Source organism: Artibeus jamaicensis, unplaced genomic scaffold (assembly GCF_021234435.1).
Source record: "Artibeus jamaicensis isolate MK-2021 breed Jamaican fruit bat unplaced genomic scaffold, CSHL_Jam_final contig_3152, whole genome shotgun sequence".
Lineage (NCBI taxonomy): Eukaryota > Metazoa > Chordata > Mammalia > Chiroptera > Phyllostomidae > Artibeus > Artibeus jamaicensis.
This window is the reverse complement of record NW_026521729.1, coordinates 2,857,532-2,871,518: the sequence shown is the minus strand read 5'-3', so window position 1 is coordinate 2,871,518 and position 13,987 is coordinate 2,857,532. Positions and strand designations below refer to the sequence as shown.

General features: G+C 54.3%; 1 protein-coding gene and 1 long non-coding RNA gene across 3 annotated transcripts; one reads left to right on the top strand and one right to left on the bottom strand.

Moving 5' to 3' along the window:
• On the bottom strand, positions 1–3,218 carry LOC119046487 (uncharacterized). Its single transcript, XR_005081990.2, has 3 exons — positions 3,053–3,218; positions 1,451–1,570; positions 1–358 (listed from the first exon to the last, which is right to left on the bottom strand). It is a non-coding gene; the product is annotated as an uncharacterized LOC119046487 (long non-coding RNA).
• A 3,720-nt stretch (positions 3,219–6,938) lies between these two features.
• Positions 6,939–13,639, top strand: IRX6 (iroquois homeobox 6). 2 transcript variants are annotated; one of them, XM_037141541.2, is made up of 6 exons: positions 6,939–8,333; positions 9,356–9,616; positions 10,286–10,395; positions 10,581–10,888; positions 11,689–12,306; positions 13,230–13,639. In XM_037141541.2, exons 1-6 carry the CDS (start codon positions 8,289–8,291, stop codon positions 13,232–13,234), a joined length of 1,347 nt encoding a protein of 448 aa, XP_036997436.2. In that variant the 5' UTR covers positions 6,939–8,288; the 3' UTR covers positions 13,235–13,639. The 2 variants fall into 2 exon arrangements, with proteins under 2 accessions (XP_036997436.2, XP_036997435.2); XM_037141540.2 differs by having other exon boundaries at positions 13,227–13,639.
• The last annotated feature ends 348 nt before the right edge of the window (positions 13,640–13,987 follow it).

Here is a 13,987-nt window from a genome sequence, read left to right as displayed (position 1 = left end):
ACACGTGAGATAGTTTATGGTCCCTGGTCTGCCCTGACAGTCTAATCCCACACGTGTATTTCATGCTGTCTCGGTCGAGTTCATTTTCTCCCGGCCGCAAGATAAACACTGAACCTGATGCCTCCGTCTTTTCGGACTCAGAGATGCACGCCCCCAGAGCAACCCCAGGCACCGCCTGGGGAAGATGCCAGCTTCGGGGCAGAGGAGAAAAGCAGATGAGGAGAGCTGAGCCCAGGTTGCATGGGGGGGGGGGCTTGATCGCTGTGGATTCAGTGTCTCCTCCTGGGCCCCGTGTCCGTGGGGCTGCTGTGAACACTACAGACTGTCTTCGTCTTTGGAACTCGTGGTCAGAGCGAACCTGGACAATTAGGAAGCAGAGGCATGGGTGGCTGTGAAATGTCCAGGGACATCCAATTGCAAAACCGGAAGAGTATGTGATGGGCAGAGCTGCAGGCCACCTCCCCCCGCCTGCGTGGAACTCCCACATCTGACTGTGCTTTCTTGCACGAGGTGCGGAAGCCCATAAGAGGACCGTGACATTCAAAGACTCAGTAGTTCCCAGGTTGTCACAAACGCCCTTCAGTTATGTGGCCTAAAGCGGTGGCTTTGTTCCCCTGAACCTCAGTTGCTCATCTGTGAAAAGGGCGTAGGAAACCCTTCCCTGTTTTACCCCCAGAGAGACGAGGAGAATGGAAGAGAGCGTGTCATGAGCTTGCGAGACACAGAGTAGGTAGTGAGGGTGGGTTTGAAGCAGCCAAAGCCCCAAGGCCCTAAATCCCACCCTGGGCTTGCTCCCTCCCTCACACCCATCAACCAAGACGTACAAGAGACGTGTTGCCTTAGTCATTTAGACGTTACATATGGTACTGGTCATCAGTTGAAGTCAAATGTACAAAAAAAAAAGAAAAGAAACAAAACATCAGCTATGTATCCAAAGTGTTAGTGTCGAAGACACAAAACGTCTGTCAGGCTGCCCCGACTTTTTCGTTTCTATGCAGGTATTCCACGTTGCATGGGGGTGGGTGCGGGGGAGGGAGCCACCCACTTGATAGAACAGGAACAAGAAGACCACATCAACTGTGTATTAAGGGAGGTGGTCACTTCTCGAAATGGCATCATCTTGGCAATTAAGTGTTTCATCTGAAATAAGTTCTTTTCTCAGGTCTTGGAAGCCAGCGGCAGCCTGAGCTCAACCCCAGAATTTCAATACTGGTTCTAATACGCCGGGCAAGGTACGCTCTCTTAGGCCCCAGCTTCTATGAAACAGAACAAATGCTCTCCAATTTCAGGTAGATATTATAGCTATACTCTAAATGCCACGGGACCAGGGATTTTAATTGTCTTGCTGACTACCCAAATCCCCAGCCCCTAACTCGGTGATCTTTAATAACAAGCGCTCAATAAATACTTACTAAAGGAATGAATCCGGGGTAACGTAACAAGTGCTTACCCTCAGGTCTAGAGTCCTGTGATCATTCCAGAAACATTAGGTCACTTTCCCCAAACCACTGTGGCGCTGGATAAGTGATTCCAGAGTGATGTGGAACTAGTTGACTCGTGAGAATGGAGCCTGCATGAAAGCAGAAACCTGTTTAGTTCAGCAATGTACCCGCACCTCTGAGAACCACGCCTGACATGTAGTAGGCACTCCATAAATGTCTGTTGTGTGACTGATACATGCTGTTCTTCCCAGATGGGCTGGATGTTACCTGAAAAGAGAGGCCAGCACCTTCAGGTTCTCCGACATCCTCATTGGCACGTTAGGTACGGTGTGCACATGAAAGCCATTCAAGCATCCATGGTACCCTAGGACCATAGACCACCAGGGACACAGGGTGACTTAGCACCTGCCCTTTAGGCCAATAGCAAATCACCGTGATGTGGACCCTGCCATAGTTTTGATGACAAAGTAGCAGAAACCTCTCTATGGACCCTGAAACTCTCTGGCAGACAGAATTGCAGCAGAAAAATCGCAACAGAAATTCCACAACCTCCTGTCACTGTGAAAAATGTTGTGAAGGGGATTTTTCTTACCAAACAGCAACATGCAAAAGTCATCAGAGCTGGCGAAGTCCGAGATAAATGAAGAAAACAAGAGGAACGGGTCCGCTTGCTCTGGCTTCATGAATAGACTATCTCACCACCTCGTTCGTTTGTAGGGCCCTCCTGAGACCCTTTTTTATAGCAGGTTATGAATCATCTTCGTGATATCTTTAAATGGATGATCAATACTATATTTTCCCATAAAATGTTTGGTTTGAAATCCGATTTTAAGTGCATTAGAGTTTTTGTGCACCGAGCGGGTGAATGCCGTAATAAATTGTCATTAAAGACGAAAGAAATACAGCAGAGATTAATTGCCGTATTTATTTATGAGTCTATAAAATACCTCGTGAGAGTCCTGGCACATTTTTGGGATACCAATTTGAACCTTCGGGAAAGTTAAAAGCATTACAAGGGCCTGCGGGGAGATTTATTATCAGAATGTTTTTAATTGCAGACCCAAGCGGACACGCCAGTATTAGAACGGCTGTGCCCTTAATGGGCACGTCTCCCATGTTTCCCTTTTCTTTTTCCTTTAAAAATGATCTACTTCGCATATTTTTTTATTGATTTGTGAAGAACTGTCATAAATTACCAAGGCCAGCACGTGACATCACCAGTGGTCCCAGCTTCCCTGAAGCAGGGAGCCCTGTGGCTCCAGAGACAGGGCCCTGGGTCAGTTCAACAGCTTTAAACGTGGGAGAAATGTGGGAGAAATGCCCTTAAATAAAACAAAAAGGTGGTCGGCTTGAAGCTGCTCCTATTTGAACCGAAACCTCAAAGTCTGTGACTGTGCCGCTGTGCCAGGGGAAAGGATGACAAGACACCCTTATAAACTCAAAAGTCCTTATAAGTCAGTCCATATAAAGTGACCGTGAGCAAGGCCAGGTGGTAAAACGCAGGGGCAGTCAGAGCCCCAACCCCATCTGTCCAGGCCTTGATTCTGTCCCCAACTGTACCCTCATGACCATGCCCTGTCACAAAGGGGAGGAAGACCACAGCCCCTTACCTCAGGTCTTTAAGGTCTTTCTGTTTTCCGTGCAGTTCTTCCCCTGAGGACTCGAGCTCCAAAAACTGCTCCCTGCTTTCCAAGCCTAACATGTGTTGTTCACTTTCCATTTTCATTCTTTGAAAACACATGAGTCGCTTTGAGCCTATCGTGAGAAAGCCGTCGTCGTCCACAGGATAAAACAATCAAGAATTTCAATACAAAACAACCACTTTGAAAGGAAGTACCCAATGCCCTAAACTCTCCAGTCTACAGGCTAACAAAAAAGAAGATCAGTAACGTTTCCTCTTTCTAGAAACGGCCACTAACAAAATTCAACTCATAGTTTTTTTAAACCAATGTGCATACATAGACATAACCCTGGCTGGATGTTTTTGAGGCTTTTTTTTTGTTGCCTTTTTTTGTTTTATTACTTAGTCACAGCTGGGTCTGCTTGATGTTTTCCATTTTGATCGATGAATGATCCACACCAAATTTCTAAAACTCCCAAATTATTATATAAGCTCTTTCGTAACACAGGTTGGTATAAATGCACATAGCAGTGACCCTGAACTGAGGTGCCCCCAGTGGCTCCTCTTTAGATATTTTCGCTGCTAAATTACCCCACATCATCCAGAGCTACATGCAAATTCTCTCATCCAACCGAAGTCAGCCCCATCTCTGGGCAGGCAGGGCCAGACTCTCCCTGTGTTTGAAATATGATCTGTGGAGAGACCCAATGTCGGGAGGTCTGGATTTGGGTCCCTCCTGTCATCTACTGGGTTATGAGATCTTGGCTTTGCTTCTCACCTCTCCAACCTCCTCACCATGAGCCTTAAATAAGAAAAAGCAGAGACATATTGGGGAAAGCTCCAAGTATGCAGTGAAGGCAAAGGAACAGCGTCATGAATAAGCTATCCTCTTCAACTCTGGGGGGGGGGGGGGTTATGCTTGGCTTGCGGACACAGCAGGGCCTCTGCCTCATTTTTGGTTTTCATTCATTCAACACTTCCTTCTTTCTGTTTGGCACCTTCCTGCCAGGCAATGTCAACACCCTCACCTGGGAATCAGTCCCTTTTCATTTTCCCCTCCTGATGCCAGAGTCGCGGGTGACAATGCGTAGCCAGGCAAGGCGGGAGCACAGCACGTTTCACAATCAGATGCCACACATACTCCTTCCGTCAACACAATTAGTGTTCATTTCGGCTTCACTCGGGGAGACCTGCGGTGACTGGTCAGTATAAATTATACATGTGTCTGTCCAGATGGACTTGTTCATTCATGCATAGATTGGAGGGAATTTCATTCCTCTCAGTTCAAAAATAGTCCCTCAAAAGTCTGTACTTGAACAATATAATCTGGTACATTTTCCTCTATCTTATTGTGCCCATATTAGTCATATATTCCATCTTAGCCTGGTAAAAATCTGCTGTCTTTTCGAATCATTAGGAAAGGATGGGCATTTAACCCAAAATAACACGTTATGATTTGTTTTCCTCTGTGTGTGTATAAGAAAGAGAGACACTTGTACTCAAGTTTACTGTCAAAGACACATCCTTTACTCTGCCTGCTGAGACCTCCGATGCATTTAAAGCAAAACAACGTGAGAAAAAAAAGGTAGATTATTAAGACCCTCCCTGCTCCAAATAGGCCTTTGATTGCTTACTTTGTTTCCTATTTGTTTTAATGAGCAGCTAGAGGAAATACCAGGACGTGTTGCATGATACAACAGAAGAATCCGTACCATTGTTTAAAATACATTCACCCAATTGACTCCCTTAAATATAACTGGGAGGGTCTGTATTTGATGGGTTACTTTCCTTGCTTCAACAAAATTCTCTGTCTCCACAAATGCAGTTGGGCATTTTCCCCACAACCAAATGAATCGCCGCTGAACAAAGCCATCCCAAGCCAGCCTGGTGGAGCTCAGGGGACTGCCATGCTGAAGCAGGTGCCTGTTGACAGTCAGGAGGTCGAGAGCAAATGCCACCGCTAGGTCCCTGATTCAGGCATCCCAAGAAACAGGCTTCTTTCCACCTGAGGTTTGTGCCAGATGGAGGTTGGCATCGGTTTAACCACTGGCTTTGTTTAGTTATGGATCCCAAATGGAATCCCAAAATGAAGGGAAATATAGGCACGCTTCCTGAGAACCAGTTTTAGGGAACCCTACTGAACTCTCATGGTGGTGACGGCCACGTGTCAGCAGCCCAGGCTAGGGTCGCTGTGGGTGGGCACGCCCTCTCCCTGGGACAGAAACACTCAGGCCAGGTCTCCCAGGCCCGGAAATAGGAGGCTCCCTCTGGGGAAGATGTTCTGGCACCAAAAGCAACTGGGGAGACAATGGAAAAAGGGGCCTGACCACGAAACCTGTTCTCTTCACCCTTGTTCTTCCTCCTGTGCTCTTTTTTTTTTTTTTTTTTTTTTTTTGAAAAACCATGTTGCTTTTCTCGAATCCTAGAGAGCAGAGAGGAAAGGGAGGCCTGGAGGCCGTTTGCACACACTGATACCACAGAGGTCTTATAAATCAGCTAAAAATCAATATGCTCCATGTGGTAGTTTCTCCTTTGCAACCGGCTCGTCAAGGGACAGACCTAATGCTTTTTCTCTACCACATCCCCATTTTTCTGTCATAAAAAAAAATCTGCTTAGGAACCAATGGGCAATCGAAGTTGCTGAGTAAGGATTTCAACTACCTAATTTTATTACTTTACAATTGACATACCCTCCCTCTGGAAATGTTTGCAATTAATTAATTAGCCGTAATCTTCCCCAAGGGACTAATTTAGTGAATTCGCTCCAATTCTCACTTTTAAAAAAGTAGCTTAGATGTATCCAGGCTGCAAATGAGTGGATGGCTCCAAAGTGCCTTTTGAAAAATCAAGGGTTCTAGCTATTATGGAGAGTTTTTATCACTAAATCAATCAGGCGATAACCGTAATTCTTTTTCTAACTAGGAGTTCCCCGGTTTGAATGGAAGGTTTCTCCAGAATAAAGACCCTCCCCGGGTTTGTTGGTGTGTAGGGTGGACCTTGTCCTGCTCATTTTAGGCAGAGCCTGCGGTTTGCGGCTTGTTGTAGAACCTCGCGCGGAATCTAAAAAGACTCCTGCAGAATCTAAAATGAGAAAAAGGAAAAAAAAAAAAAAGCTGGAGATGTTGTTCTAAAGAGGTCGCTGGCTTCCTGGCCCACCAATCCCTTCCGCAAGGTGCCAGAGGCCAACCGGGTCCCAGACCCTGCCTGGTAAGTGGGCTCCCTCCTCATCTCGCCAGGACCCAGGGCAGAGACCCAGGGCAGAGACCCAGGGCGTCCCTAACCTGCGGGCCACATGTTCTCGCGTTTCAATTCAGGAACTAAAACTGAGTCCCTGGACCAACCCTCGCACCCCGCCACCCTCGCCCGCACCTCCCACCGCCGCATTCCTCCGGAGAGGTGAGGTGAGGGCCTGGGAGAGCGAGAGCGTTTTGTAAACCGTAAAGCGCGGTGACATCGTGAGCGAAAGGCTAGGCTTTCTGAGGTTGCCGGCCTGCAAATCCGAAAGCCGCAGTTCCTCCGGCTTTCCGGCAGCATCCGCCCAAGATCTCCAGACCGGCCGTTCCTTTTCGTACTCAGGCAATGAGTAAGGGAGGCCCTCGGGTGGCTCCTCCAGTCCCTTCGGGTGTGCGGCGTCTACGGTGCTGGCAAACTGCAGCCGCTTCTCCGGGGGGTCAGGCATTGAGGACGTAGCCACTTCCCCTGCCCCAACGAGCTCCTGCGCCCATCAGTGTCCCCTTGAGGACTCCTGGGATGAAGCAGGGTGGGCAGGCCGCTAGGCCCAGCCAGGCGCCCGGGCGGAACGCAGAGAATGGGCCGCTGAACCGCGGCTCGCCAGCGCCACCCCCAGCGGAGCGCCGCGGCTGCAGCTCGGCCCCGGCGCCTTCCTGCGGCTCCCCGCTTCCCCCGGCCACTGCGGGCGGTGCGCAGGAAGCAGCGGAGCCTCACCTGGCCAGGAGATGCCCGAGGGTCTTAGCGCAGTTTTCAGATGCCAAGGGTCAGACTTGGCGCGTTTCCAGTTAGACTCCGAAGGGACCTGAACCTTGGCCTCGAGGGGGAGCTCTTTTGCCTAGTCGAAGGCCATAGGGCTTCAGCGAAGCCCCGGGGTAAGGCCCTAGCAAAGGCCAGGGCTTGAAGGGCCTGAATCCAGCTAGACTTGGGGAGACTGGAGAGGGGATCCAGATCCCCGAGGACAAAGACGAGCGGGCCAGTGGGATTCGCCGACGCCGCCCAGCGCTGCCCCAAGGAGCACAGGGCCTGTGCCGCGTACAAACTTTCCTGCGGCGGAGGGGCGGGGGCGACGGGCTGGAGAGTTTTCCCCCGAGCTCTGCTCTCCTCCACCTGCCGGTGCGCGCTCCTCCGCCCAGCCTTCTCCCACCCCAGTGCCTTCCCCTCCCCAGCGTGCCTCTGTTCGCTTAGACTTTTCATTTCTCTCCTTTCCCCTCCTCCTTCTCCCTCTTGCGTTTCTCCCCCACTTTTCTCCTCTTTTTCCTCGTGTGCCTTCTTTTGTATTCTCCCCTCCTTCGCCGCCTCGGTTGCTTCTTTTCTCCTCCGGGCCGCAGGGAGGAGGTGAGCGCGCTGCGCCCCGGGCCTGCGCGACGCAGAGGGAGGCGTTTCTCCTACTTCTCCCGGGTAATTTGGAGAGATTGTCTGTGTGCGCGCGCGCGCGCGAGTGTAAAGCGAAAAGGAGTAGGATCCAGAGCCAAGCAGAGAGGGTCAGGGTCTTTGACATTCCTCACCAGCCGCACAAATCTCCCGGAACAAGTGTGAGTGTGGGTGAGAGTGTGTGCGCGCGCACGGGCTGGCTGCCCTTGGCGCATTTGGTGGCCCGGGGCCGCAGGGCCTGGGGGCCCGGGATTACCGTGACGTCACATTCAGCCTCTGGCCACCTTGGACTGGGACACCTCGAGAGCAGCACAGCCCCACGCCACGCCTCACCTTGCCTCGCCACCGCGCGCCTTTGGGAACCTGCTTCCTCTCCCTTCCCATCCATGGGCCCTTCTGTCCTCCGGACCACTCGGGCCGGTGGAGCGCCTTCTAGAGCGCAGGACTTGGCAGTCGGGCTGCCCTTGGCTCTGCCTCCGGTAGCGCTAAGCGGGCGGAGGAACCGGCGCTGGGCACCCGCAGCCGTGTAAGGAGCGGAGGCTGCACACGGCTGGAGACGCAGAACCGTGGGGCTGAGGTGGGAACAAGCAAAAGAAGACGGAGGCAGGCCAAGGACAGCCACCATGTCCTTCCCGCACTTTGGACACCCGTATGGCAGCGCTTCCCAGGTAAGAGGCACCTTCATGGGAGATGGACGCACTGGGTGGAGGGGGTGCCCAGGGAATGCACCTGCCCCTGAGCGCCTTTGGCTCTTCTCTGGCACGAGTCTCCTGGGAAACTAGAGGGACCAGGGACCAGCGTAATGTGCCACAGTCCTCTCTGACATCCCCAGTCCCTGGCTGAGAAAGGTCCACTCCAGTGATGGGAAACTTGGACACTCTGACCTCCCACTCAGCGAGGTGGGTGGGATCTCGGAGATCTCCCAGACAGGCCTCCTTACTGTACCGGGATCCGAGGTGGCCAGGAGGGTCTCTGGGGGAAGAAGACTTCCAGGCCAGAGCCTTGCCCACCTCGCAGGTTGCCGGTGCTGTTGCTGGTTGGCCTCTGTGCCCATCGTCTTCCCCCTTCCTTGGTCCGTCCAAGCTCCTTGCTTCTGGTTCCTTCCATTTTCCAGACCACTGTGGGTCTTGTGCTGGGAGAGGGGTTTCCTGGGAAAATTCTGGGGACACCCACCTCTGTTCTCCAGTGTCTCCCCAGAGTGCAGGATGTATTTTCCTGGGTCCAGTCCCCAGCCTGACCTCTGCCCTGCTTTGGGGTCTCGGACGAGTCTACACTTTTCTCTGGTCTTCATGCCCTTTCTATAAAATGGGGGTGGGTGTGAGACGTGATGAAGGTCTCCACGGCCAACTTCTAGCTCTGCCTCTGTAGGAGCCCGTGATGGAAGGGAAGGGGCGGGGGGACGCCAGGGACCCGGCCTAGTCTGTCTTCTGCAATTCGGCTTTCAGAATGGCCCCCATGCTCCGACGCCCCGGGACTCTGAAACCTTAGCAAAGGCTTAGAAGTATCTATTAGGGCAGTGTGGATAAACTGCGTCTTCGGGTAACTCCCGTTCCAGTGCTCCGCAGGATGCTCCGCGCACGGAGGCATTTAGATGAGGGTGAAGGGAGAGATCCCGCAGTTCCGCCGCTGGCTCCCGCCAGCCCGAGGCGCCGGTCTCTGACCTCCGGTGCCCCCTCTGTCGCCCCCGTAGTTCCTGGTGTCTGCAAGTTCCAGCGCCACTTGCTGCGAATCCTCCCCTTGCTCCGTCTCAGACGTGGCCTCAGGCTCCACCCCAGCGGCGGCGGCTCTCTGCTTAGCACCCTACGATAGCCGGCTGCTGGGCAGCGCGCGGCCCGAGCTGGGCGCGGCCTTGGGCATCTACGGAGCCCCTTACGCGGCCGCTGCGGCTGCCCAGAGCTATCCGGGGTACCTGCCCTACAGCCCGGAGCCGCCCGCGCTGTACGGGACGCTGGTGAGTACACGGGGTGGGGCCTGGGTCTGTGCGCCCGAACCCGCCGGGCCTGGGGGCGCGGAACGGCAGCTGGGGGGTGGGGGGAGCCAGTGAGCATCGAGGCAGGACGCACCACGGCGCGTACAGGAAGCGTTTAGGCTTGCGTATAAAAGGGAGCAATAAATATTTACACCATTTTGCAGTTTGCAGAAGTCCAGACTGTTTGGAAAACATTTGCACTTCTATTAATCCTGTGAGGGAGGCAAGTCATCCCTTTAATCAATTTACAGATGAGGAAGCTAAGGCACAGAGGTCAATTCCTTCCCCAAAGTCAGAGCCACACAGCAACAGCTTCACAAGAAGCCTGAGGGGACGGTGGGAGAGGGAGGGACGCACCAGTGCTGATGGTAGTAACAACAGCTAATATTTATCTACTGCTTATTCTGCACCAGGAATTCTGCCTAGTGCTCTTCTTCAATAACCTCTAGGGACGACTGTTATCCCCATTTTACCAAGGGGAAACTGAGGCACGGCGCGCTTAACTGTTCCTAAGTTCACACATCCAACCGCAACTAGTTGTGTTGGGATTTAAACCAGAAGTGACTCTGAGTTTGCACCCTGAGCAACTGCCCCGCCTCTTCTCCTCCCCAACTGTACCTAGTCCCGAATTCTTTCTTCCTCCCCCACCAGAACGCACAGTATGAATTTAAGGAGAGTGCAGGGAACTTCACACCTGGCCTGTCACAACCAGGAGCCTATTGTCCCTACGAGCCGACTCTGGGGCAATACCAGTATGACCGGTAAGGCGTGGGGCCCACTGGGGACTGGGGTAGGAAGTCCTTCCCTCTTCCGTGACCAGGTAGGGCCGATCTGGGCAGAGCGTGGCAAGAGAGCTGAGTGGGGAGGGAGAGGGGCAGAGCCTCACTTCCGGGCTGCACAACCAGCTTGCCGGCCCCAGAACTGTGAGCCAGGTTCCCCCTTGCAGGTATGGTGCCATGGAGTTGAGTGGCGCCGGGCGCCGGAAGAACGCCACCCGGGAAACCACGAGCACGCTCAAGGCCTGGCTCAACGAGCACCGCAAGAACCCCTACCCCACCAAGGGCGAGAAGATCATGCTGGCCATCATCACCAAGATGACCCTCACCCAGGTGTCCACCTGGTTCGCCAACGCGCGCCGGCGCCTCAAGAAGGAGAACAAGATGACCTGGGCGCCCAAGAACAAAGGCGGAGAGGAGAGGAAGGCAGGGAGTGGAGCAGAGGAGTCACGGGGCTGCCTAAACGGAGACACCAAAGGTACCAAAACCGCCCACCACCCAGCTTCCGGTGGAGCGGCCGTGACGGAAGTCACCCCTTGGTTGCCCGTTGCAGGCCTCGGAGCCTGCGCCTGCTCTCTGCCCTCCGCCCTGAATTCCCCGCAGAAGCAGCTGCTTCTGGATTTTCAAGTGCCCCCCCCCCCCACCAAAAGCCTTCTCAGGTCACCTACACCAATGCAGATTTCCAGTTCTCTATTGTCAGCCCCTTTTACTTCCTGTGCCACACTGATCACTGTGACCCCTTCCAGAATTTCCGCTCCTTCTAGAAGGTGTCTTTCCCGAAATGAATGCCTAAATGATGTCTGTCCCATCGTGCGCACTCTGCAAACATTTGCCGGTTTAAACCGTGCACACCAGCCACCTGTGGGGGTGGAAATTGGGCAGAAATTTTCCCCTTGCTTCTTTTTCTTTCTCTGTTTCAAATTTATTTATGTATTTTTATTTTATTGTTATTATCGTAAACAAGCAATCCCCTTGCTTTCATAAGGTTGACAAACTGAGATCCGGGTCTTAGGACAGCAGCGCCCACTGTGGGTGTCCTTGGTCTGGAGGCTCAGGGAGAGGAGGAGACTTCTAAGGGGTGGGGTCAAGGCGGGGTGCGGGGGTGGGAACCCTCCCCCAGGGGCAAGGGTAGGGGATGGTGTGGTGGCCTGGTGAATGACTGCGAGAATGCTGTGACTTCGGGCGCATCTTGCTAAAAGCTTCCCCTCCGTGATGGGCACTCCCGTGGATTTCCCTTGGGGCCTGGGGCTTTTCTCACTCGCTCCTGGTTTCCTGCAGGAGTTGCTGCTAGCCAGGAAGCTCAGGGACTCCGGCTGAGTGACCTGGAAGATCTAGAGGAAGAGGAGGAGGAAGAGGAAGAGGAGGAGGCCGAAGAAGAGGAGGCAGCAGTCATAGCTACGGACAGGCTGGCTGAGTTCCATAAGGACGTGCAGACGCTGCCTGCGCACTGTGCTGCAGGTCGAGTGGGCCGGCTGGAGCGCAGGGACTGTGGTCTGGCGGCGCCCCACTTCTTGTTCAGTGAGCCCCCCGGATCCGGAGAGGCTGACTTTCCCCGGGCAGAGCTAGGGGGGCCCATGTTGACCGTGCACTACCCACGCAGCCAGAAACCGCGCATCTGGTCTCTGGCGCACACTGCGGCAGCCAGCACTGTTGAAGGTGCGCCTCCGACCCCGCCCAAGCCACAAAGTCCGGAGTGCCGAGTGATTCCCGGACAGCCTCCAGGCTTGGGCGGGCGAAGCACGGTCCCCAGAGACTCCGCTTGTGACGAGTCTTCTCCCGTAGCCAAGGCCTTTGGAAAGCCCACTTTTGCGCTGCAGAGGCCGCCCCCGAACTGTGCGCAGTGCCCACGGCGGAGGGAGCCGGTCCCGCAGTGCCAGTACCCGTCTGGAGCAGAAGGTAGTGGCCCCCAACCGCGCTGGCAGTGGGTCCAAAAGACACCTGCCCAAGTGCTGTCCAGCCATTGAACATCTTCTCTGATTATTGGGCCTGCTCGGGTTCGCCCTGGCACTAGGTGGTCCCACAGTACTCTGAAATGGGAGCTTAGAAACAATATTTCTAGTTGCCCCTCATATTAAAGCCTAGATAGTAGTGATAAGCTCAAAGTGAGACTGTAATTTGCCCAGGATCACTTAGAAAGTCATTGAAGAGATGGGCAACCTACATCTCTGCACTCCTGCCACTGGTTCTACCAAATGCACCAGGTTGGCACCCTTTGGCCCAGGTGCCCTTGTCTCCTGCCCGACCTTCAGCGCAGGGCAGTGGGCCCCAGCTGTGCTCGTATCAAGAGTTTGCTAGCTCTTCCTGGGAAGTATGGAGGGCAGGGCCAGACACGTGCAGTTGGTTTAAAGCCAGCGCGCCAGAGAGCTTGCCGTCCCCTCTGCAGCCGGCTAACACCCTGGGGAGGGTAGTCTGGGGCTGGGGCTGCCTCTGGAGAGCGCGCCCCCACCCAAGACCTCACTCCTAAGCAGGGTGTGACTGCCAATCAGTGCCTCCTCCCCAGGCTGGTTCTCTGGCCCTGCCTGGGGGAAGGAAACTTCACCCCGCAAAGGGACATCCCCCAAGCAGTTGGCAGCCTCCGGCGGTAACTGTCAGATTCTGCTCTTTGTAGTAATTTCTCTCAGGATTAGCTGCTGGCTTGGAAAATTGGGTTACATTGTTATTTGAATGTACACATAACGGGGTCCAAATGCTACCTCTGGCAAGCAAATTGCTTCTAGACCTTCGATTCCCTTCGGACGAGACACCTCTGACCTCCCGATTTCCTAGGAATCGCCACCAAGCGGCTTTCGGGTTTTAATCAACCTTTCCTCTCTCAGCAGGTTAGCGCAACGGTGCGATTTGCGATTGGCGGAAGGATCTTGGAAACGAGCCCCACTTTTTGAACTCACCTTCACGCTGAGAAGCTGGGAGACCCCACCAGGAACTGGGGGCTCTCACTTTGCTTAAGAGACGGACACAGAGAAACCCTCCCACAGGCCCTCCTTGCACGCAGAACGGAAGTGGGTGGCAGGCTGCCCCCGGGTGGGTCCCGGAGGAAGTGGCAGGGCACCTGGGGGGCGGGGGCGAGGCTGCCGCCCTCCTCTGGGTTCCGGGGCCGAAGCTGCTCCCCACTCCTGTTCACTCGCGCTCCCCCACGTTGTAACCTCCAAGCTGACCCGGCCCCCAAGGACCACCTGTCTTCTGCCCTTCCCCACTCCTTGTGTCCTTAAAAATGACCCAGCCGAACCTACGCCGTGTGGCCTCTCTGTGACGGGGGTGCCTGGGGAGGTTGGGAACCATGGAATGGGGACAGGGCGGGGTGGGCTGTTGACCTCAGTCCCTCAACCACAGGGACGGAAATGGACAGGCGTCTGGCCAAGGCCCTGTCGCCCGCTGCTCGGCCCGCGCAGCCAGCTCGCTGAGTCCGCCTGTCTAGGGGCAGATCCGTCTGCGCGGAGGTCGGGGGTGGGGGGCGCGTCTGGGAGGCCGGGGGTGCTGGGAGTGGTGGGGACATTTGTCTGGAAGCCGCCTGGGTTTTCCGGTTCGCACTCGGGTTTTCAGTTCATCGGGAGGAGGGGCGATGGGGTCGTCCCGGCGG

Bases quoted from the DNA above. Each gene is read 5' to 3' on its own strand.
- IRX6 (XM_037141540.2), top strand. From the start codon at position 8,289: ATGTCCTTCCCGCACTTTGGACACCCGTATGGCAGCGCTTCCCAG. The intron at 8,334-9,355 runs GTAAGAGGCACC...TCGCCCCCGTAG, and splicing joins CGTATGGCAGCGCTTCCCAG to TTCCTGGTGTCTGCAAGTTC. The intron at 10,396-10,580 runs GTAAGGCGTGGG...TCCCCCTTGCAG, and splicing joins GGGCAATACCAGTATGACCG to GTATGGTGCCATGGAGTTGA.